The sequence below is a fragment of the Schistocerca gregaria genome, chromosome 2 (genome assembly GCF_023897955.1).
Source record: "Schistocerca gregaria isolate iqSchGreg1 chromosome 2, iqSchGreg1.2, whole genome shotgun sequence".
Classification (NCBI taxonomy): Eukaryota; Metazoa; Arthropoda; class Insecta; order Orthoptera; family Acrididae; genus Schistocerca; species Schistocerca gregaria.
In genome coordinates, this window is record NC_064921.1 from 62,543,711 (window position 1) to 62,569,771 (window position 26,061).

At 46.0% G+C, this 26,061-nt stretch overlaps 1 protein-coding gene across 1 annotated transcript in view; it reads left to right on the forward strand.

The window, feature by feature from the left end:
- The window catches only part of LOC126336323 (lens fiber major intrinsic protein-like), a 142,518-nt gene that overhangs the window by 14,509 nt on the left and 101,948 nt on the right, over positions 1-26,061 (forward strand). Inside the window, exon 2 of the mRNA XM_049999885.1 lies at positions 18,114-18,216. Coding sequence (XP_049855842.1) covers positions 18,114-18,216 — 103 coding nt within the window. The remainder of the gene's footprint in view (positions 1-18,113; positions 18,217-26,061) is intronic.

Here is a 26,061-nt window from a genome sequence, read left to right on the forward strand (position 1 = left end):
ACACATTGATTTACCTGTGGTCCTTACGCATGCAATTATTCGGCTTGACATTGAGTGATAGGGTTGTTGGGTGTCCTTCTGAGGGATATTCTGTCAAATTCTGTACAATTGGCGCGTTAGAAAGTCAAAACCCCGAGATGGATGGAGCAGCCTGTACATAGAGCTCCAAACGCTCTCAACTGGGAAGAGATCCAGCGATCTTGCTGGCAAAATAATGGTTTGGCAAGCACGAAGACAAGCAGTAGATAGTCTCGCCATGTGTGGGCAGGCATTGCCTTGCTGAAATGGCTTGCAATGAAGAGCAACAAAACGAGGCGTAGAATATCGTCGACGTGTCGCTGTACTGTAAAGGTGGCGCCGATACAACCAAAGGGGTCCTGCCATGAAAAGGAATGACACACCAGACCACCAGTTTTCTTTGTCGGGCCACATAGCGGGCAACAGTCAGGTTGGTATCCCTACATGTCCGGGGCTTCTCTTGACACGTCTTCGGCCTGAAATTTCATTGAGTGGAGTAGATTTCTCTTCAGTGATGAGTCCCGCTTCGAACTGAGTCCTGACGACCAGCGAAGAGATATCTGGAGACGCCCCAGACAGCGGTGGGGTACCAACCTGTCTGTCGCAGTCCGGCCCGACAACCTGGAGCGATAATCTGGGACGCCATTTCATTTTATAGCAGGACTCCTTTGGTTGCTATAGCAGGACCCGTACAGCACAGCGATCCGTCGACGATATGATACTCCCCATTCTGTTGCCATTCGTGAGAAGCCATCATGGGCTTACTTTTCAGGAGGAGAATGCCCGCTCACACACGGCGAGAATTTCTACCTACTGTCTTTGTGCTTGCCAAACCTTACCTTGGCCAGTGAGGTCGCTGGATCTCTCACCAAATGAGAACGGGTCGTGCATTATGGCAGAGCCGCCCAACCAGTTCTGGATTTTGACAAACTAACGCACCAGTTGGACTAAATTTGGCACGAAACCCCCCAGGAGGACATCCAATAGTTCTATCAATCAATGTCAAGCAGCACGCTAAGGGGCAGAGATGGTCCAAGGCGCTATTGACATGATCTGTTTGTGAAGCTCTTTCTCTTGAATGAATCATCCAGTTTTTCTCAAATGGTAATCATCTGTTGGTGTCTACATGTACATCACATCTACCGATTTCCGTCCCATTCGGGTAATTAAGATCTTGGCCTGTCTCGTGGCCCAGCCTACTGCAATCAGAACTTGCGCTGCGGCCCTACTGACGCGCTCGTCGACAGGTCGATGCACTTCAAGCATACCCCGTCCCAACCACTTGTAGTTCACTGTAGTCGCGAAAAGCAACTCAATAAACAAACGCCGAAGAAAGTTTGTCTTTGAGAGATCCACAGCCTCCAAATGCGCACTAATTGAAAGCATAGTACGTAGTACGCTATACTGTAGTAGATTTTTATTTAAATCGCGCGATTAGCTAATTTGGACGACTTGTTATTTTCAAGCGCATGTGCATTATTACGTATTACATGTCATAATTGTCAAATTATTTTTCACTATACGTAAAGCGTAGACGCTATATTCCATCCTTACGTTAATGTTGATCCATTCACAATGCAAAGATGGAATATAACGTCTACTTTTTACGTGTAATGAGAAATAATTTGACAATTATGACGTGTAATACGTAATATTACATGTGCTGGAAAACGACACATCGAAAATAGCTAATCATGCGTTTTAAATAAAGATCGACTACAGTACAGCCCACTATGGACTACGTTTTGTCTTATTAAACACCGAAGAGGGTGATACTCCTATATCGCTTTCAGTTCGTAATTTCCTGTGCAGTCTCCTCTTACTGCGTCAACAAGACCCCTCCAAGTGTTGCTGGACGGGCCTCTCTTCTTGAAAAACCATTACACATCACCACTTTAGAGAAAGCAGGTCGCCCCCCTGTTCGTGATAATACGACACGCTACAGTTTCCTCCTGCCCGCTTGTTCACGAACCGTACATCGTAAATTACGCAGGGCAACCAGACTACGTAACGAGTGTTGTTCTTTCAAAGCTTTGTAAATGTCCCGGTAGTACTTTTGTGTGTCTTGTGCTGCCGTGAAGTCCTTATCAGCTGTGATAGTTGCAGGCTATTAAGTAAAATGTACGAGCGTCAGGACTACCGGTTACGTTACACTCTGAAGCAGGGATATTTGACCGGTGAGAGGGGTGGAGGGGAGGGGAAGGGGGGGGGGGGAAGGACTAGGAAGGACGAAGGGTGCTGTGTACAGACGCCGGTCAGCGCACATATGACGTGTGGAACACGATGATGAGCAGTCTTCCTACATCTACTTCAGTACTGTGCAAATGACACACACGTGTTTACCAGAGGATTCGTGGAACCACTTCGTGACTATCTCTCGACTGTCCCACTCTGGGAGAGCTCGTGCGTAAAATGAGCACCCGTGTATTTCACTCTGAGCTCTGATTTCTCTCATTTTACCATGGTCATTTCTGCCTACGTTGATGAGAATCAACAAATATGGGATGAAGAAAAAAATACCGCATTTGGAGGTCGGTATACGATTCTTTATCCCAGTTCATCCTCCAAAACATAGCCCAGCCAATAAGATTTAACAGAGATGGGATTTTAAAAAAGATGTTCTTGCTGGAACTGCGTGCAGCGTAGCCAAGAAAAGGTAGCATGAACACTACAGTTTGCTGGGTGTATCCTGTTGGCTTATCAGGACGAGGTGATGCAGTGGGGAATGTACCGGGTAATCAAAAAGTTAGTATAAATTTGAAAACTTAATAAACCACGGAATAATGTAGATAGAGAAATAAAAATTGACACACATGCTTGGAATGACATGGGGTTTTATTAGAACCAGGCGCTCCACCCCATATTGCGAGACGCGTGAAAGATCTCTTGCGCGCGTCGTTTGGTGATGATCGTGTGCTCAGCCGCCACTTTCGTCATGCTTGGCCTCCCAGGTCCCCATATCTCAGTCCGTGCGATTATTTCCTTTGGGGTTACCTGAAGTCGCAAGTGTATCGTGGTCGACCGACATCTCTAGGGATGCTGAAAGACAACATCCGACGCCAATGCCTCACCATAACTCCGGACATGCTTTACAGTGCTGTTCACAACATTATTCCTCGACTACAGCTATTGTTGAGGAATGATGGTGGACATATTGAGAATTTCCTGTAAAGAACATCATCTTTGCTTTGTCTTAGTTTGTTATACTAATTATTGCTATTCTGATCAGATGAAGCGCCATCTGTCGGGCATTTTTTGAACTTTTGTATTTTTTTTTTTTTTTTTTTGTTCTAATAAAACCCCATGTCATTTCAAGCATGTGTGTCAATTTGCACCTCTCTATGTACATTATTCTGTGATTTATTCAGTTTTCAAATTTATATTAACTTTTTGATCACCTGGTATATGCAGAGTCGTCGATGTTCGAGACAGGTTCGCGACAAACAATTTTTTTCTGTACTTAAAGCATCAAATTGCATACAATTTACACTTCCAAAATGCTGTATTTTGTGTATTTCTTTCTGTTACTGTTACCTTTATTTAAACTTTAAGACACCATACGGACTTATTAGAAACGTAAACGACCACTTTGTTTCGTCCATCGCACAAATTTAATCAATACAAAATAATAGTGGATACAGAAACACCGTCTGTATCCAATGACATACAAAAAACACAATAAGTAGTCTACACTAGATTCCACAGATTCACAGAGCCGGTACGTATACGTACGAGCAACGTTCACTATTGCAAACACTTCGCCACTCGCTGGACCATACTTTGATGGAGCCTACGCAACACACCTGTATCCGAAGCGGCACGCACACGAGTTATTAGGTCACGTATATCCATGGGTAGAGTACTATGAACGTGTTCCTTTAACTGTCCCCACAAACAAAAATCCAGGTTTAGGGAACGCAGAGGACAGGACATCCGACCTCCACGACCGATGCTTTTCCCTGGTACTTGCATAATAACGAACGTTCAATCTAAAGTGTGGCGGTGACCCATAACGCTGAAACTATAGCTGTGACCGAATGCCAAGTGGAACATTTTCTAATGCGTCAGGCAAAATACTGCAAATTGTGCGGCAGTAAGAAAGGGCACAAAAGGACTCCTTCCACGATTTCAGCCCACAGGTTTACGCCAAATCGTGCCTCAAAGCCAAGTTCACAGGTGACATTTGGGTTATGCTCTAACCAACCCGTTGTGGAGATTGAATATACCTTCACGAGTGAAACTGGATTAGTCAGCCGATATCGCGTTGTTTATAAAATGTTCATTATCTTCCACTTGGTGCAAAAGCCATTCACAAAGCTGGACTCGTCAAATATGGTCTTATGACCGCTGGTGTTGTGCTAACATGTAGGGATTTGGCTCAGTTCTTCATGGTGCAACACTTCAACAACCAGTCTTCGAGATATTTGGATCTGCCTTCCAGCATCACAGGTACTTGGCTGAAATGATTGGTGAACGACGAGAACTAGGGAACTGACGTTAAAAATATCATATCTCCATGTTTTTCCTTATTGTTTTTTTCGAAACATTACAAATTGTTACTCAAAAAAAGAAAATAAACCGGAGTTAATTCTACACTGTTTCCGCCACTCGAGAAAGAAAAAAATTAGTTTCCAGTCGTGGCTGCAACCATTTTTGTTTACTTTTGTTTTATTAACTAGACAAAAAAACAAGACAGATAAGGCCACAGAAATGACAAACTGTCTAACAATACAGCTGAAAAGGGACTGTAACGAAAACACCGAAATGACCTACTCAAAACTTTTTCGTTTTCTGTCAAGTTTATTAAAAGCAAGGTGACAGGAATTAGAAGGGATTCTAGGCTTCATCTAACTACTTCACGATTAAATAGCGGCTACAGCGAATATGTTCATGATAACGTGGCATCCTTTGCCATGCCCAACGGGACAGGTCGCAGACGCTCCCCACCACGCAATGAACATAATGCTCGACAAGCCACGCAAGTGTATTGTTCTTTGTTCTGGGAAAGAAGCTTGAATCGGCACGCAGGAGAACCTCACTCTCTACTGCTGCTTCCGTCGTCCTGGCAAGAAAGGCCAATTGTCGGCGGAGCCAACTCTAATGTCTGTGTCCGCAGGCGACGAACTGATGACATAAAGAATCCGATTCATGGCAACGACTCCTTCGGTCTGTCTCACTAAGGCCAATGTGATAAAGACGAACGTTGATGGGTAGAAGATTATGAACGACTTGGTATCATGGTGACGCCACTTCCATCGGTAGAATAGGTAGGCTGACACTGGATCAAACAACCTTCCAATGTTTCTCTAGTGATAGGAACTTCACAGAGGAAGCGCGATTTGGAAACGCCCAGCGACATAATAGCATTTTTACAGAGAGATGCGACTGGGAAAGAATATCAACCCCCAAATAATGTCATGAATAAAAGATTCCCAAATAGTTCTTAATTTATTATTTATATTAAATTATTATTTATCCCACCAATGGTGGATGTGGACTTGATGTCCCAGCAGTCTACTGAGCGGCTACGACGGCTGTTAAGGTAGTGCGGGGTGATGCACGTTTCTCTGCACATTGCGATACGCTGAACAGTGTGATAGTGTTGCAAGCTCCTCGTTTTCATACATTTTTCGAAATACATCCGGTCTGATTTCACTAGATAAACTTTTGTCTTGAATCTGGATGAGGAATCGCTCGCCGTCCTCCAAGTGCGGCATTTTTTCTTTACTCTGTATTTCGGCATTCGGAGAAACAACAACAACCATAATACGAGGGTCAGTCAAAAAGTAATGCCTCCTATTTTTTTTTCTACGTTTAATTGTCAGGAAATTTAAATGCAATTACATAGGTTGAAAACCACAACATTGAGGATCATTTTGTCATTTTTCAATGTAATCTCCGCCCATCTCTACAGTTTTGGTCCATCTTTGAACAAGGGCATGTATCCCAGCACAGTAAAAATCACAGCTCTGCTTCCTAAGCCATTGACGCACGGATGTTTTGACGGCCTCCTCATCTTCAAAATGAATCCCACGATGAGCTTCTTTTAGTGGCCCGAACAGATGGAAGTCTGATGGTGCCAGGTCAGGGCTGTATGGGGGATGAGGCAAAACTTCCCATCCAATTTTGACAATCTCGTCAGAGGTGTGACGACTGGTGTGTGGTCTTGCATTGTCATGCAAAAGAAGAACATCTGCCATTGATTTTGTTGGGCGAACTCGCTGAAGACGTGCTTTAAGTTTTTTGAGGGTTGTGACGTATTGAACAGAATTTATTGTGCATCCCTGCTCCAAAAAATCAACCAGAATCACACCCTCTGTATCCCAGAAAACTGTTGCCATAACTTTCCCTGCCGATCGCACAGTTTTGAATTTTTTCTTCCTCGGCGAGCTTGTGTGACGCCACTCCATTGACTGCCTCTTTGATTCGGGTTCAAAAAAATGCACCCATGTTTCGTCCCCGGTCACAATTTTTTTCAGAAACTCATCTCCCTCCAAACGGAAGCGCTGCAAGTGTTGGGAGGCTATTGTTTTCCTTGCCTCTTTATTCTGATCGGTTAACATTCTTGGAACCCACCGTGCACAAACTTTTGAGTACCCCAATTGTTTAATAATCGTGATCACACTGCCTTTACGAAGAGAAATAATGCGACACACTTCATCTGCAGTCACCCGACGGTCACCACGAATGATGTCATCAACTTGCTGAATGTTGTGTGGAGTCACTGCACTCACCGGCCTGCCGCTCCGCTTTTCGTCAGTCAACGGTGTTTGCCCTTCAGCTTCCTTACAACGACGAACCCATCGTCTAACAGTGCTGACATCCACTGTCACAACACCATACACCTTCTTCAGTCTTTCATGAATGCGTATGGGCGTTTCACCTTCTGCATTCAAGAATTCAATCACACAACGCTGTCTCAAACGAACATCGATGTCGGCCATCTTACAAACTTCTGCTGTGCTGCCACCTGTTGACACAGAAAGTTACTACTGCAGTGGATTGCAGAAGGTTTGAGGAATGGCGCCAAATTCAAATTTTTCACTTAACTTAATTTTTTTAAGTAGAAAAAAAATGGGAGGCATTACTTTTTGACCGACCCTCGTAATAATAATAGTGCTGCCGTATGACCACAGGCGTGGTGCATGATTTTTCAGCCGGGAGATAGCACCCGGCCTTTCCCCCATACAAGTACTAACCTGGTACTACGTTTGCTCTACTTCCGTTATCGGGCGACAACAGATGTTAACACCGTGACAAAGCCTTTGGCTAGCATTCGCAGCAGAGAGTTAGTGATGTTACTTTCACGAAGTAATCTCTTCGCAACGAGAAACGCCTTTGCTTCAACGATTACCGAGTCAACACACTTATATCCGCGACACTTTCTCCACTACTTCGGGAGAGTAAAAAACGACCTGGCATTCTTCAGACCTTCTAGATGTGCTCCTTCAATCCTCTCCGATAAGGATACTCTAGCAGAAGGCGAACAAGCTAAGTGTAGGAGATCCATTTAGTAGATTTGTTGCATATTCTAAATGTTGTGCCAATAAAACGCAGTCTGTGGTTCATCTTCCCCACAACATTTGCTATTTGGTGGCTCCAATTTAAGTTGTTTGTGACTGTAAATCCTAGGTATTTGGTTGAATCTACAACCTTCAAACTTCTGTTGGTGTAGTGGAAATCTAGCGCTCAAGTTCAAACGCTAGGTAATCGCCAAGTCTGTCGCTGAAATTCCTTCACCTGTAGTCACACACACACACACACACACACACACACACACACACACACACACACACAAACACAGACACAACATTGATGCTACAGGCTGTGGTGCTTTTCGTGCGGACAGTATATTTCGGTTTGTTACGACTTAATGCACAATTATAACTGCCGTATCGGTAAACGTTTTAACCACTAAATTTTGTGGTACCTTCTCAGTGGCGTTATCATTACCGTCACCGTTATCGACTATTTGGCATCGATTGCTAGATAAATGTCTGCTCCACGCATTACGCTCTCAATGGCGGGTCTGTCTGCCCGAGTCTGGCCCGGCATGTTTTCTGACGTCAGCAGTCCACTTTAACACCGTACAACACAAACATAACAGCGCCCTGTAGACGCATCCGTAACACTCAACTACACTTCACAAATCACAACTTTCCAGGGCGGTGGTTGAATCCACCCACGTGATTTTCCAGTCAACAAGACCATACGACATTTACAGTTATATTTTTTTACATTTCAAACACAATCAAGTGACTTTCAATTTGGATCACATAACTATATTCTGATCTTCACTTCCTTTTGTGTAAAACTGTACACTGATCAGCCAGAACATTATGACCATCGACCTGCTAACGATATAAACGGATCCGGGCGATAGCAGCGTCACCTGGCGAAGAACGACTGCTAGTCAGGCACGCACGGTACTTCTATGCTATCCGTGTACAAAGTAAGGATGGTGCGCGGTCTACAGGGTGGCGCACGAAATGTGTTACCACTTTGTCTTTGAATATAAACTTTATTGTCAATACAATCTGAAAGGAACATATACTACAATGAAGAGCCGTCCATGGAGATTTGTTCTATCTCAGCACATGCTCAATATGTCCATCATATCGTTTCCTAACTTCCTTCAAACGAACACTGAAGTTAGTGATTTCCCTACGGAACATGTCTTCCGTAATTTCACTGCAAGCTTGAAGAATAAGTCTTCTGAGCTCCATAAATCACGTGGGCGTCTCGCGAAATTTTTTTCCTTTAGGTACCCCCAAAGAAAAAAGTCACATGGATTGAGGTCTGGACTACTGGGGGGGGCAATTTTGACTGTCATTGAAGCGAACTGGAAACCTGAGTGAAATGATCCGCATGTCGAAATGCTCGTGTAAAAACTCCAACACAGTGTTTGCAGTATGTGGCCTTGCTCCTTCTTGCATGAACCACTGCGCGTTGATGAGCAAGGCACTAGCAAGAAGCTGTGGAATGAAGCTATTGCGAAGCATGCTCAAATAACGCTCGATGTTCACAGTTTCTTCAAAGAAAAAGGGTCCAATAAGTCCGTGACTGAAAATTGCTGCCCACGCTGTAATCCTCGGAGCATAATGTTGTCGTTCATGAAGCGTGGATTTTCAGTGGCCCAAAGGCGTACATTTTGTTTGTTAACCACACCGTCTAAATGAAAATGTGCCTCGTCTGAAAACCAAACGTTTATGAGACTTTCTTCTCTATCCTCCGCCCACTGAGCAAACAGTAGTCTCTGCTGCTTGCCTCGTCTGAAAACCAAACGTTTTAGAGAGTGTCTTCCCTATCCTCCGCCCACTGAGAAAACAGTAGTCTCTGCTGCTTGCCTCGTCTGAAAACCAAACGTTTTAGAGAGTGTCTTCCCTATCCTCCGCCCACTGAGAAAACAGTAGTCTCTGCTGCTTGTGTTCTTCAGTGAGCTTCCGTGCACAGGTCATCTTGTATGGGTACATATGGAGGCCACTTTTAAGAATGCGTTGAACTGAGCGTCTGGATATTCCCAGTTGCACTGCTGCCTTTCTACACGATTTCCCGGGACTTCTCTGTACAGCAACTCGTACCGCGAACAAAAAGGCTTAGGCCGAGGTCGCTTCGCTTCCAATACTGTTCCTTCCTGTATAAAATTTATGATACAGCCTGTGGATGGTCTTCTTGCAAGGGACCCATCGTGTGTTAAACTGTTGTCGAAAACGCCTCTGAGCTACAACAAGGCTTTTCTTTCATGAAAAAGTCACACAACTGCCGATCGTTGCTGTGTCGTCAGTCTTCCATTGTCAGCCATTGCTGCTTGCTAGCCTCCTAGCGGCAGTATCGTGAATTACACGTCATTTCGTAACTCATTTGTTTTTCGAAGCTCTGCTGGTACTGCTGTAGAGGTCCCAGCGGGATATCTAATGTGCGTCGTAAATTATGAAAGAAACAATTGGTAACACATTTCGTGCGCCACCCTGTATCTGAGTTTGACCGCGGGCAGATTGTGATAGCCCGGAGGCTCGGCACGAGCATTTCGGAAACTGCACGCTTGTCGGGTGATCGAGGAGTGCGGTGATGAGTGGTGGTGGCGGTGGCGGTGGTGGTGGTGGTGGTGGTAAGCTCTTATGGGACCAAATTGCTGAGGTCATCGCTTTCTAGGCTTACACACTACTTAATCTAACTTAAACTAACTTACGCTAAGGAGGACACAGACACCCATGCCCGAGAGAGGACTCGAACCTCCGACAGGAGGAGCTTCGCGAACCGTGACAAGACGCTGCAGACTGTGCGGCTAACCCGCGCAGCGGTGAGTGTCTTCAACACATGGCCAAACCAAGGGGAAACCACGTCCAGACGTCGTCGGGTTGGGCGGCCACCCCTCTTTACAGATGTCGGAGTATTAGGCTGGGCAAACTGGTAAAACAGAACAGGCGGCGAACTGTGGCGGAACTGCCATCACATTTTAATGCTGGGCAGAGTACTGGTATGCCTGAAGGCACGGTGCACTGAACACTCCTAACGATGAGCCTCTGCAGCCAAGGACCAGTGAATGTGCCAATGTTAACACCACGGCATCAGAAACTACGACTGAGATGGGCACGTGACCATCGGCTCTAGACGCTGGCGCAGTGGCAGAGCATTGCACGGTCTGATGAAGCCCGATACCTTCATCACCATGCCGATGGGAGGGCCGAGTCTGTCGTCTTACAGGGGAAAAGCTTCTTGTCACCTGCACTGCAGAACGGAGACAAGCTGGCGGCAGCTCCATTATGCTCTGGGGAACATTGACGTGGGCATCCATGAGTCCAGTGGAACCCGTGCAAGGCACCATAACGGCAACGAGCATCGTACACTGTTTACAGACCTTCATGACGACCATGTTTCCCGACGGCACTGACATTTTTCAACAAGATAATGTGGCTTCTCACAAGGCCAGGCGTGTGATGGAGTGGTTCAACGAACACACTGCCGAGTTCGAATTGATGCGCTGGTCCCCCAGATCTAAACCCGATCGATCTAGGATGTGATTGAACGTGGCGTCAGGGTTCATCGCCCCCTTCCCGGAATTTACGGGATTCAGATCACTTATGTGTGCACATGTGGTGCCATGTTGCTCCTGCAACCTACCTAGGCCTGTTTGCTCCCACGCCACGACGCGTCACCTTTGTTAACCTTGCACCTGCTTTTAGGAAGGTGGTCATAATGTTGTGGCTGACCAGTGCGAAGTGCAGTCTCTATTGTGTTGCCATTCTGGTAGAAACAAAAGTGCGAATGACAAAGCAGAGCACCCATAGCACGATCGACCTCTGCCAGAGTAATACTGTACCACTGAAGCTGCAAACTTCATGGAATCTGCTCAGTTGGTTTAGACACTGCCGAAGGACAAGCAGAGTTACTCGAATGCAAGCTGTGGACCACCACCTGGATGGTATGAAGAAAACGATATAGCAGGGAGGATCCATCGAAGGGAGCTTGTTGTCTTTACCAATACTGTGTATGCCGGCCAGGGTGGCCGAGCGGTTCTAGGCGCTACAGTCTGGAACCGCGCGACCGCTACGGTAGCAGGTTCGAATCCTGCCTCGGGCATGGATGTGTGTCATGTCCTTAGGTTAGTTATGTTTAAGTAGTTCTAAGTTCTAGGGGACTGATGACCTCAGCAGTTACGTCCCATAGTACTCCGAGCCATTTGAACCGTACTGTGTACAGAAAAGCTACCACCTTTGTTTAAACTGCTGCACGTCTTAAACAGCATTTCAACAGGTCTTTCCCAGTCCGAGTTACGCCATTATCAATCGTAGCTGTGTAGACAGAGCTTAATTAAGTGTGCCACAGACGCTCGTAATTTGCAAATTATTATCTTGGAACACACGAGGTTCTTTTTCTCGAGGGTTTCGCCGAACTGCTGCTACGAACAATGCTCTCGTGTGTAAGTGACCGTGACAGGCAAAGCTCTCAAGTTAACGGGTCCGTAATTCGCTCGCACATCGTTGATTTATGAGCTTGTTGTTGCCTGCCGTCTTCCCGTAAGCCTACACAACATGGAAGAACAATGGAGAGCTAGCCTGAAAACGTGACCGATACTGCCGCTGGCCTTTGCTTTCCCGGAACTGCCTCATTCTCTGTTGAGAACGTGCTGGATCCTGGAAAAGAGTTGTGACAGTGCTGGCTCCAGTTTACTGATATTAACAACATTCTTCAGGATAACTAAAAACTCTACGGATATTGCATACCCTTTGGAATGAGAACCGAGACGGGTGAGGTTAATGTATGACCACGTTGTTGACATTCGCACACTTTTTTTAGACATTTGTGTCGTTGTAGAACATTAAAAGTGGATGTACGAAATCGCGTAGACAAACTAATTAATTGTATTATGTTTATTTTACTAACAAGCGGAGGGCGAGGGATGGGTCTCACCTATTCGGCTCACACTGTTCATATGGCTCTAAGTACTATCGGACAACATCTGAGGTCATCAGTCCTCTAGACTTAGAGCTACTTAAACCTAACTAACCTAAGGACATCACACACATCCATGCCCGAGGCAGGATTCGAACCTGCGACCGTAGCGGTCGCGCGGTACCAGACTGTAGCGCCTAGAACCGCTCGGCCACAGAGGCCGGCGTCTCAAACTGTGTGAGTAGAAGTTCCTAAAATGTTTCACCTGAGTGGGCCGTAGGAAAAGAGAAAAGGTTCTCGAAAGTTTTTCTGATTACGTTGTGAGCAATATATGAATAACAGTTCCGCCATTGGTTGCGCAGTCAGTAAATAAACAGAATGATAAATTGGTGACTCCAGTTCGACAACCTGTGCTACCTATTTAAATATAGTTGAACAGTTAGATTTATACACGTAAAATTAAGATATATGTTGTTGTTGTTGTTGTGGTCTTTAGTCCTGAGACTGGTTTGATGCAGCTCTCCATGCCACTCTATCCCGTGCAAGCTTCTTCATCTCCCAATACCTACTGCAACCTACATCCTTCTGAATCTGCTTCCTGTATTCATCTCTTGGTCTCCCTCTACGATTTTTACCCTTCACGCTGCCCTCCAATACTAAATTGGCGATCCTTTGATGCCTCAGAACATGTCCTACCAACCGATCCCTTCTTCTAGTCAAGTTGTGCCACAAACTTCTCTTCTCCCCAATTCTATTCCGTACCTCCTCATTAGTTATGTGATCTACCCATCTAATCTTCAGCATTCTTCTGTAGCACCACATTTCGAAAGCTTCTATTCTCTTCTTGTCCAAACTATTTGTCGTCCATGTTTCACTTCCATACATGGCTACACTCCATACAAATACTTTCAGAAACGGTTTCCTGACACTTAAATCTATACTCGATGTTAACAAATTTCTCTTCTTCAGAAACGCTTTCCTTGCCATTGCCAGTCTACATTTTATATCCTCTCTACTTCGACCATCACCAGTTATTTTGCTCCCCAAATAGCAAAACTCCTTTATTACTTTAAATGTCTCATTTCCTAATGTAATTCCCTCAGCATCACCCGACTTAATTCGACTGCATTCCATTATCCTCGTTTTGCTTTTGTTGATGTTCATCTTATATACTCCTCTCAACACACTGTCCATTCCATTCAACTGCTCTTCCAAGTCCTTTGCTGTCTCTGACAGAATTACAATGTCATCGGCGAACCTCAAAGTTTTTATTTCCTCTCCATGGATTTTAATACCTACTCCAAATTTTTCTTTTGTTTCCTTTACTGCTTGCTCAATATACAGATTGAATAACATCAGGGAGAGACTACAACCCTGTCTTACTCCGTTCCCAACCACTGCTTTCCTTTCATGTCCCTCGACTCTTATAACTGCCATCTGGTTTCTGTACAAATTGTAAATAGCCTTTCGCTCCCTGTATTTTACCCCTGCCACCTTCTGAATTTGAAAGAGAGTATTCCAGTCAACATTGTCAAAAGCTTTCTCTAAGTCTACAAATGCTACAAACGTAGGTTTGCCTTTCCTTAATCTTCCTTCTAAGATAAGTCGTAAGGTCAGTATTTCCTCACGTGTTCCAGTATTTCTACGGAATACAAAGTGATCTTCCCCGAGGTCGGCTTCTACTAGTTTTTCCATTCGTCTGTAAAGAATTCGTGTTAGTTTTTTGCAGCTGTGGCTTATTAAACTGATTGTTCGGTAATTTTCACATCTGTGAACACCTGCTTTCTTTGGGATTGGAATTATTATATCCTTCTTGAAGTCTGAGGGTATTTCGCCTGTTTCATACATCTTGCCCACCAGATGGTAGAGTTTTGTCAGGACTGGCTCTCCCAAGGCTGTCAGTAGTTCTAAAGGAATGTTGTCTACTCCCGGGGCCTTGTTTCGACTCAGGTCTTTCAGTGCTCTGTCAAACTCTTCACGCAGTATCGTATCTCCCATTTCATCTTCATCTACATCCTCTTCCATTTCCATAATATTGTCCTCAAGTACTTGTGTAGACCCTCTATGTACTCCTTCCACCTTCTGCTTTCCCTTCTTTGCTTGGAACTGGGTTTCCATCTGAGCTCTTGATGTTCATACAAGTGGTTCTCTTATCTCCAAAGGTCTCTTTAATTTTCCTGTAGGCAGTATCTTTCTTACCCCTAGTAAGATAATACTCTCCTTACATTTGTCCTCTAGCCATCCCTGCTTAGCCATTTTGCACTTCGCAGCAATTTGTGGAAGGGTTGTACTTCTGTCACGTTGAACGATTCTCTTCAGTCGTTGTTGATCCCATTCTTGCAGGATCATTTTCCGGCCGCAGCGATGTCAGGGATCTGATGTTTTACCCGATTTCTGATATTCACGGTACACTCGTGAAATGGTCGTAATGGAAAATTCCCGCTTCATCGTTGCCTCGGAGATGCTGTGTTCCATCGCTCGTGTGCCGACTATAACACAAAGTTCAAACTCGCTTAAATCTTGATAATCTGCCATTCTAGCAGCAGTAACCGAAGTAGCAACTGCGCCAGATACTTGTTATCGTACACAGGTGTTGCCGACCACAGCGCCCTCTGCTGCTTGTTTACATATCTCTGTGTTTGAGTACGCGTGCCTATACCAATTTCTTTGGCGTTTCAGTGTATTTTTAGGGTGATAATCGTCAAAGAAACATTTAAAACACAAACATTGTTCAAACCATGCACGTTTTATCAATGCATTTTCTTAGCAAGGAGATTTTTCTAAAATGTGCTTAAGTGGAAAGCATACTTCATTCAAGTTTTTAAATGGAAGGCTTTCCTCTATTAATTCTGATGCGCACCAAGCATATGGAATCTTTGAGGTGAAAACTGGACCACTGAACTGTTGCTGCACGATCGACTGCATTTTAATTATATTTTCCCTTGACGATAATTCTTGCTGTTTTTGTAGCAAATGAAGGGCGCTTTGCTAATCTTTTAATTAGACTTGACTTGGCGATAGGAATACATATCACGAGGGTGAGCAAGAGGGATTCATACTGTACAGACCGTTTGAAAATCTTGCAAAACAGTTGAAATCACAACCCGTCAGAGGGGAAGCATTTAAAAACAAGCTCTATTTAGATGTTTTCATTATTCGAATTAAATCATCATAAATTATTGTAAATTGTATATATTTATTTTACGTACACAAACCGAACTGTTAAACTGTGGCAGTGTTATTTTTTTCGTGCACTTGCGCAACATGATGTCAGGAAGCGCGAGGAGTTATTTTGGTGGATGTTGTTGTTTATCTTGGTCGTCAAGTTATTTAATTTCTTAGCGTTGTTGAATAGTTTTGGCAAGATTCTAACCAATAAAGGGTTTCTTTCACTCATATTTCACTTCAAATATTGTATGTGGTGTAGATACACGACTACATAATTGGTTACCTCCATCTAAGGATTTTCAGACTTTTCGTTGGTCGGCCTAAGATTACGGCAAACCTAAGCATTTAGAACAATGAACGACGATGGAACAAGATGCTGTCCGAAAACGGAAGAAATTCACAGGTTTCAGAATGAAACAGAAAACTTGCAGCTACATCTATCGGAAAATACAAACTTTAAGTATGTGCTGGACCAAAGAAATGACACTGATTGAACAACGCCAGCACAGCCCAGTAAGCTAACAACTCCAGAAAAGGCGAAGGTTGCTACAGCAGGACCACAGCAAGGAACAGCAGTGGATCTATCCCCTAGTTCCGGCATTGACCCACTCAGTGGTTGCAGTTACGATCATCCTTTCCGAGCCACATACATGGTTTGCTGAAATGGAAAATATATTTCAACAACAGAGAGTAGACAACAATCACGAGAAGTTTAGTTTGGTGATTAGTAGCCTCGGCGTTAATATTGGACGTTATAGTGAGGAGCCTGGAAGAAGCATTAATTTCTCGGTGCATGATGTGAGTTGACATCAGAGTGAGGCAGGTACCGTGCCAAGAGAAGCGGGGAGATAGGACCTCGTCGGAATACTGGCGACATTTAAGCATCCTAGTAGATGGCCCGACAGTCTTTGGCAGATTGATGCTAGACAGCATCCAGCACAAGCAAGGACTGCGGTAAACACATACGAGGAGACATCAGCTGACAAACCACTACTTAGGAGATGCACGAGCCAACCGCTACAGTGACAGTGATGCCGACATATTCCGCGTACGATAACCACCGTGGTGAGCAAGGCTAAACCGGAACCACGAATGTACACTGCTCCACAGTCACACCACGACACGCGACAAACACTTCAAACGAGAGTAGAAATTTAAAAGCTGCAATAGAAGACATTGGAACGCATATGCGCTCGCAACAGCGACGACAAGTTAACAATAATCATAGAAGCCGTCACAGGATGTACATAAATTGTGTTCAGAGAGGCGCTTCTCCTACTCAAAGAGCCAAGGTACGTGGAGCATTTTTCATTTAAGCAGCAACAACCATTACTGCATACGCCTCCTACTTCAAAGAGGTTGTACATATTAGACAGAAATACGGGCACAAGGTTTTTGGTGGATACCGGGTAAGACATCAGCTCGCACCATGAAACTAACGAGATGTTTGAAAGCAGTGAATAACTCTGTAATTAACACATATGGGCATAAAGCGTTCAAGATTGATGCCGGTTTATTCAAGCAATTTACACGGTCTTCTGTGATAGCTGATATATCAGAAACTTTATTGGATGCTGATTTTGTAGCACATTTCGCATTGGCGGTCGACGTACAGGGAGAATGTTTGTTAAATTTGACAGACAACAGTACATCATCAGACACTAAAAGGCAAACAACATATGAGAAGCTGGAGGCATTTAGTAACTTCTTACCTGAGGAATTTCAATATGAAGAGGAAAAACAGAAAATTTCGGATGACCAGGCAACTGGAGCAGCAGACCAGTCGACTAAACAGGCCCACCCAAAGGAATTAAACACATTACAGTGCACTATATCTCTGCCATGCCAGGACAATCAGTTCCATGACAAGCACAGAGAACTACACCAGAGAGGCTGACAGAAACAAAAGCGATATTCGAAGAAATGTTACATTCGCGGGTAATTCGCCAGTCAGACAGCCTATAGTCTTCGCCCCTACGCTTAGTACGTAAGAAGGACAGAGCGTGGAGGCCGTGTGGGGGCTATTGGACATTAAACTTGAGGACCATCCGTGATAGACACCCAGTACCTGACATACAGGACTGCACACCTCAAGTCTGAGGTGTATCGCAACAACTCTCACAGTCTTCAAGAACTGTAGCACAACATTTCGAATGAGCAGCAAATCCAGCAGTTCAGTTTCGATCAGCCTTCAGCAACTTTCTAACCAGTGCCCAAATGTGCCAAGGGATGAATGATGGTCACTTTCAACATCTGCTGTAGTCAGGTTAGTACTGTATTTCCTTTCCCCTGCTGTGTATCCTGGAACCCCACCCTCCGGTCCACTTCTATTTTCCCCACCCTGCAGCAACCCAGCAGCCGTCTTCTGAGGCCTCAGAGGTAGTTACGAATAACTCTGTGCAAGTGAGGTAAGAGATGACTCAGATAAGGTACTGCAAACTGTTTAACACAAAAAGTGATGTAAACGTGAGTTCGGAAGCAAGGTCCAGGTGAGAATGTGTGAGATGTGAGTGTGGAGTGTGTTGCTGTTGCAGGAGGTGGCGGTGTGCTGCTCCGGTTCCACCTGCAGTGGCGCCTGCTGCCCGTGGGCCCCATCGCCGGCCGCGCTACTCTGCTGCACCGCCCCTCCTCCAGCAGGTGAGTCTGCTGCGTCAGCTGTCAGCATCTTGCTGACATGCCCACACTACTGTGTTGTGCAGTCCCTCCTCTGGCAAGTGAGTCTTCTACATCAGCTGCCAGCACTTTGCTGACATGCCCATGCTACTCTGCTGAACTGCCCCCCCCCCCCCCCCTCCTGAAGGTGTCCGCTGCATCAGCTGGCAACATTTTGCTGACATGCCCACATTACTCTGTTGTGCCGCCCCTCCTCTGGCAGATGAGTCTTCTACATCAGCTGCCAGAATTTTGCTGACATGTCTGTGCTACTCTGCTATGCCACCCCTCCACTGGCAGGTAAGTCAGCTGCGTCATCTGCCAGCATTTTGCTGACATGCCTGCGCTACTGTGCTGCAGCACCCCTCCTCCAGCATGTGTATGTGTTGCCTCAGCTGCCTACATTTTGTTTACACTATCTCCTCAGCAAAATAGTTCAAATGGCTCTAAACACTATGGGACTTAACATCTGAGGTCATCAGTCCCCTACGTTTACAACTACTTAAACCAAGGACAACACACACATCCATGCCTGAGGCAGGATTCGAACCTACGACCGTAGCAGCTGCGTGGTTCTAGACTGAAGCGCCTAGAACCGCTCGGCCACAGCGGCCGGCTCTCCTCAGCATTTTTCAGTCATCGTGACTGCTTCTTCACCTTTTAAAGCTAATGAAGATGTCGAGGAGGACGAGTTTTACACATCTGCATTTTGAGGCTGAATGGGGTGACCACATGCCACCGTGAGATTGAATGGCACCTGGGGCCACTGCAGTCACATGATGCGGTAGGGAAAGTACATTGCGTGACAGAAATCAAAGGATCAGTTACCGAAATCCCCTAATTCCCACCCACTGCGACGCTTAAATTTGAAATTTGAATCACAGATTCCTACAGCATTCTTAGTAATAGTGCAACAGAGTGGCGCTCTTCGGCGTTACCCACATTTGGAAAAGAGTTGGGTTGTTTTGGGGAAGGAGACCAGACAGCGAGGTCATCGGTCTCATTGGATTTGGGAAGGACGGGGAAGGAAGTCGGCCGCGCCCTTTCAAAGGAACCATCCCGGCATTTGTCTGGAGTGATTTAATGAAATCATGGAAAAAGGAAATCAGGATGACCGGAAGCGGGATTGAACCGTCGTCCTCCCGAATGCGAGTCCAGGGTCTAACCACTGCGTCACCTCGCTCGGTTTGGAAAAGAGTCCAGAGCTCGGAATTTGATCTTAGCTGTGAGGTGGGTCAAAAGATGTCGCCATGGCAACGAATTTCACGATCGTTCTGCTCAACGCCACCGTCAGAGTGTCACACGGTGAGATGGTCGTCAAAACCGCTATTACTAACATTTCGCCCCTTCTTTTAATGTCTCTGCGATGGAGGTCAGATCTCCGACACTCAACACTGAAATTACACAGTTTTCTTACGTGGGGCCGAAGAAAACATTTCAGACGCAGCACCAATCAGAATCGGCTAGAAAAAGGGCTCAGGGGGCGGCATAAAGAGCGTCATTGAAACACCTCTTCTTCTGATGAGTTTATTCCGATACATTTCGATATCGAAAATGACAGTTCACCGTGCGATGAGAAACAAGATGTTCTTGACAACCTTTGACCCTGCTCACACCCTCCGACTTTTCAACTCTTCTGTAAGGACTTTGTGAGGCTGCAGACCCTTTGAACTTGATCGCCTTGCTTTGGAGTGCAGCGCGACCATAAGATAGCTCTCGTGTACAGGCTGAAACGACTAGGGACCGCTCAAAACCATTCAACAAAAATTGAAGCAACATATAATACTTTTGCTTTTTCAGTTGTTCCGTTTTCCATCCTCCTGTTATCTCGTGGGAGTGCACCATGAACTCGAGCGTCTATAAAACGCAAATGGTGCCTCTAGGAACTCCCCCCTCTCCCCTCCTCTCCTCCACAGTTCAGCAACACGTTCAGTGCGACCCACACACCTTTTCTGAGCACATTACAAACGTATATCTGAGAGACTTCGACATCAGTTCATGTTGACGGCTGCCATAGCGGCCGAAAGTAGGTAAACCCTACTGCAGGGGTGTCAAAGGGGTTGCCTAACCGCCAGGTGCAAGGGCAGCCACGACGCTAAATTGATGTCTAAGTTCCTGACGCATACATTTCTAACGCTTTGAAGAAAGGTGCACGGGTTTCACCGAGGGTGTTGCCGAACTGGGCTGTCTTACAGGAGCCCTTTGCCATTTTACTGATGACGTTAGTGTCTTACAGGAGCCCTTTGGCATTTTACTGATGACGTTAATGTCGCACTGCGTATGTTGATACCACAGGAGGGCGGGAAACATGAGAGCTGAAAAAGCACAAGTATTCTTTGCTGCTTCGAATCACGTTCAATTTTCGTAGAAAGGTTTAGAACGATCCCTAGTGGTTTCAAATTGCACACGAGAGCGTAAATTACGGTCACTTTGCACTACAAAGGCGAGCGATCACGTTCAGTGTGAATGTAGATCCACAGTGTCCTCAGAGTAGTGTTGAAACGTCCAAGGGTGCCAGAAGTGTCAAAGGCTGTCCAGGACATCTTCCTGTTGCTCACTACGTTGCTAACTGTCGTTTACAACCCCCAAATGTGTGGGAATCAACTCCCGAGGGAAAGTGGTGACTTCATTGACTCTGTTTATGAAACACCTTGAGGCCTTTCCTTGTCCATTCCGAGCGGCGGTATGTCTGAAATGTTTTCTTCAGCTACGCATAAAAAACCGCTTGATTTCAACGCTGGGTTCGCGGTTCTGGCCTCTATCGCAGAGCCGTCAAAAGAAACGGCGAAATGTTAGTAAGAGCGGTTGTCACGACCATTACATCGTGTGACATTTCCACGGTGGCGTTGAGCAGAATGATGCTCAAATTTGTTGCCAATACGACATCATTAAACCGCCTTACTGCTAACATCAACATCCGAGCTGTGGACTCTTTTTTTCGAATGCGTCGACACCTTGCTGTCTGAAGAGCCGGCGAACCCGAGGGCGCCATGTATTTGCTCCATCACAGAGAAACGTCTTAGGCTCCTTTGAGACAAATTCAAAACTTAAACATCGAAATGAGTGGGGATTACAGGGTTCCGAAAAAGTCATCCTTTAGTTTTGTTAAGCAATGTATGCAAGCGGAGCAGAAGCGAATGAAGAATCGTTCTAGTGACGAGACGGGCTCCTAATGGGGAAACCTCTGACGTAGCGACTTTGGTGAAGGGCAAATTGTTGTGGCCCGGTGCCTGGGAACAGCGAAGCTGGACGGCTGAAGGAGAGTGAAGCCACGAGCAGGCGACAAGTTGCTGGGCGTCCTCGTCTCATCACAGAACCTGGAGGCCAAAAGCTCTCCCGCTCTGTGAGGTAGGACGGGTGGCCTTATATATGAGATCTGATGACAGATTGGTTTGATAGCCGTGTTAGAAAACTACTCCGTAAACAAAGAGACCTTCATCTCAGATTCAAGACAAGTGAAAACTGACAAACAAAATGTTATCGATAGTATTGAGCCACAGTCATGCGATACTTCTGCCATTTAACTATGTATTACTATATTTATCTTCTGTACTATCTACACAAATCAAAAAACGTTTTGCATCACCTCGGTTCCGAGAGTTCCGGAAACTGTACAGAAAATTGAAATGGAGATCAACGTAAACATCATTTCCGTCCTTTTTATTGCTCATGAAAATCACACATTGCATGTTGTACCACCACACAGAGATATTCGTCGTGGCATACTATCCACAAGTTCATCAAGCCACTGTTGGTCCAGATTGTCCCACTCCTCAACGGCGGTTCGGCGCAGATCCCTCAGAGTGGTCGGTGGCTCACATCGTCCATAAACAACCCTTTTTAATCCATCCCAGGCATGTGCGATACGGTTCATGTCTCGAGAGCATGCTGCCCACTCTAGTCGAGCGATGTCGTTATCCTGAAAGAATTCATTCACAAGATGTGCACGATGAAGGCACTAATTGTCGTCCATGAAGACGAATACCTCGCCAATATGCTGCCGATATGGTTGTACTATCGGTTGGAAGATGGCAGTCACGTATCGTACAGCCGTTACGGCGCCTTACATGAACACCAGCGGCGTATATCTGCCCCACATAATGCCACTCCAAAAGAGCAGGGAATCTCCACCTAGCTGCACTCGCTGGACAGCGTGTCCAAGGCGTTGAGCCTGATTGGGTTGCCTCCAAACACATCTCCGACGAGTGTCTGGTTGAAGACATCGTCGGTGAAGACAACGTGATGACAATCCTGAGCGGTCCATTCGGCATGTTGTTGGGCGCTGCATGGTGTCGTAATGGCAAAGATGGACCTCGCCATGGACGTAGCGAGTCAAGTTGCGTGTTCAAAATGGTTCAAATGGCTCTGAGCACTATGGGACTCAACACCTGAGGTCATCAGTCCCATAGAACTTAAACCTAACTAACCTAAGGACAACACACACATCCACGCCCGAGGGAGGATTCCAATCTGCGACCGTAACGGTCGCGCGGTTCTAGACTGAACCGCCTAGAACAGCTCGGTCACATCGGCCGGTCGAAATTGCGTGTCATGCAGCCTACTGTGCGCAGTTTGAGTCGTAACAAGACGTCCTGTGGCTGCACGGAAAGCATTATTCAACATGGTGGCGTTGCTGTCTTGGTTCCTCCGAGCATAATCCGTACGTAGCGCTCATCCACTGCAGCGGCCTGAGCAAGGTATGTCATCGACAGTTCCTGTCTCTCTGTATCTCCTCCATGTTCGAAAGCATCACTTTGGTTTACTCCAAGACGCCTGGACACTTCCCTTGTTGAGAGCCCTTCCTGCCACAAAGTAACAATGCGGAGTCGATCGAACTGCGGTATTGACCGTCATGGGTGAACTACAGACAACACGAGCCATATACCTCCTTCCTGATGAAATGACTGAAACTGATCGGCTGTCGAACCCCCTTCGTCTAATAGGCGATGCTCATGCATGATTGTTTACATCTTCGGGCGGGTTTAGTGACATCTCTGAACAGTCAAAGGGACTGTGTCTGTGATACAATATCCACAGTCAACGTCTATCTTGAGGAGTTCTGGGATGGGGGGGGGGGAGGGGGGGTGATGCAAAACTTTGTGTGTATAAGTTGTTAGACCATTATTATGTCATATCTGTTAAGGTAGTCCAAAGCAGGTAAACAAGACTAACGCATGTCTTGAAGATGCAATCATCTCGTTACACACACAAAATCGATGTTAGAGTATTCACGGAAGCCAGTTCATGGATTTTGGTCATTGATTGGATCGTGCATACCAATCGGAGTCAGCCCCCTCAGCATCAGCTAACGCCTGAACGTGGCGTACTGCGTCACTGAAACTGGTTGCCATACGATAAAGTAACAGCAGAACTGCAGGTGTTTCATTTTATTACGTAAGTCAACAGGAGAAGACGCGTGGAACATCGATAACAAGGACGAACATACAAAAACTAAGACGTTTTCGTCTTACATAAAATCAGTAAGCGGCTCGAAACCAACTATTCATTCAATCAGTGACAGTACTGGCACCGAAAATGGAGATAAAAGAGAAAAGGCCGAAATACTGAACTCTGTCTCCGAAATTTTTTCGTCACGGAAGATGGTAACAGTCCCTCCATTTAATCGTTGTACGAGCGTCGAAATGGCACATATTGCGATAATCGATTGCGGAGTAGAGAAGCAAATAGACTCATTTAGTAGTGAAAAGGCATCAGGACCAGATGACATAGGTAGAATTCTACAAATATTTTGCGAAAGACCTTGCTCCTGTTCTAGCAACAGTTTACAGTGGACCACTCGGGCAACGAAGCGTACCGAGGGACTGGAAAAAAGCGCAGCTCATTTCCGTTTTCAAGAAGGGTTGTAGGACAGAGGCACACAATTATAGATACACAACGTTGATGTCGGTACGTTTTAGAGTTATGCAGGATGTTCTGTGCTCAAGAATTATGACGTTTATGGAGAATAAAAGTTTTCGTCTGTATAAATAAAAAATGGATTAAGCAGAGATCTTGTGAAAATCAGCTCGTTTTGCTCCTCCATGAGATCCATAGTGCTATAAAAAATGACACTCAGGTCGAAGCAGCGTTCCTCGACTTCAGGAAGGCGTTCGATACCGTCTCACACTGCCGTTTAGTGAAAAAGAAATAAGAGCTTACTGAGGATCGGACCAGATTAGCGAATGGATTCAAATCCTGTTCATACATAGAACTCAACACGTCTCTCTTAACGGAACGAAATCGACAGGTGAACACGTAATTTACGGAGTACCCCAGGAAGTGTGACAAGACCGTTACTGTTCACAATGTATATAAATAATCTAATAGAAAGTGTCGGATGCTCTTTAAGACTGTTCGCAGATGATGTTGTTGTCTATATAACAAAACAACCACGCGAGAAGACAGTATCGGTTTGCAGAATGACCTGCAGAGGACTGATGAATAGTTCAGGCCCTGGCAATTGACCCTGAATGTAAATACATGTAATATACTAAGGCAGGAGTGGTAGAAGGGACAGAGAAGGTCCAACGAAGAGCAGCGCGTTTGCTTACGAGTTCGTCTAGTCGATGCGAAAGCGTTAACGAGATGCTCAACAAACTCCATCGGCAGACGTTACAAAAGAGGCGTTTCGCATCACTGATATTTCTGTCCTTCCCGGGAAGGCTCGGACAACATATTAGTTCCGTCCACGTACATCTCGTGTAGTCACCGCGACGAGAAAATGCGAGAGATGTGTGTCAATGCAGAGGCTTACGGACAATCATTAATCCCACTCGCCATTCACGAATAGAACAGGGTAAGGGAGATCAGTCTGTGGTACAAAATGTACGGTCCACCACACAGCATTCGGTGATGCAGATGTAGGCGAGGTGCAAGTGCTTTGGAACAAAACGTGCAGGGCACACTGCAGATCATGAGCCTCTGGAGGAGGGGTGTTCGCGTGTTGACTGCTCAGAATCGTCAGTTACGATTGCAGTGGGCATGAGGCCATCGAAGCTGTACTGTGAACCAATGGGAACGTGTTGTTCGGCCGGATGAACCACGTTTATTGTTACAACAGCCGGTGGTGGTGATGCGCTGTCATTCCGGCGGTCAGCAGCTCGTGACGCGCATGTTTCACGAAACAGGTTACCTGGACGACGAGCGTTGGTCGGCGGGGGAGAAGAGGGCAGTATGATACTGAGGGGGACAGCCACCGAGGCTTCCACCGGACCGCTAGCAGTCATCGGAGGCACCGTGGCAGCAGTGGACGACGAGAAAGTTACTGACGGTTCCCTGCATCACTTGATGTTTCATGTCTTCTCCGATAGCGATGGCTTCTTCCAGCAGGCCAACGACAGTCGAGCAGCGTGCTGCTTCACTCCGAGAAGCACGACATTGAGCTCACCTTGAAGTCTCGGCCGCCAGAGTCGCCTCATGTGAAGAAGCCTTTGCAACGAATCTCGGACGCTATCATCCACCAGCTCGGCGTCCACAAACCTCCACAAGTTCGCAAGTGACGGCAACTGCGTGATCTGGGAGCAGACGTCTGGTGCTACGCAGCTCCGAAAACCGATCAGGTACACTGCTCGTCAAACACATGGCCGCACACAGTAAACGCTACTGTATGGCGTTCCGGAGGCAACGGCCGTGCCGCAGTGGATACACCGTTTCCCGTCAGATCACTGACGTTAAGCGCTGTCGGGGGTGGCCAGCACTTGTATGGGTGACCATCCGGGCCGCCAGAGCTGCTGTCATTTTTCCGGGTGCACTCAGCCTCGTGATGCCAATTAAGGAGCTAGACCGAATAGTAGCGGCTCCGGTCAAAGAAAACCATCATAACGACCGGGA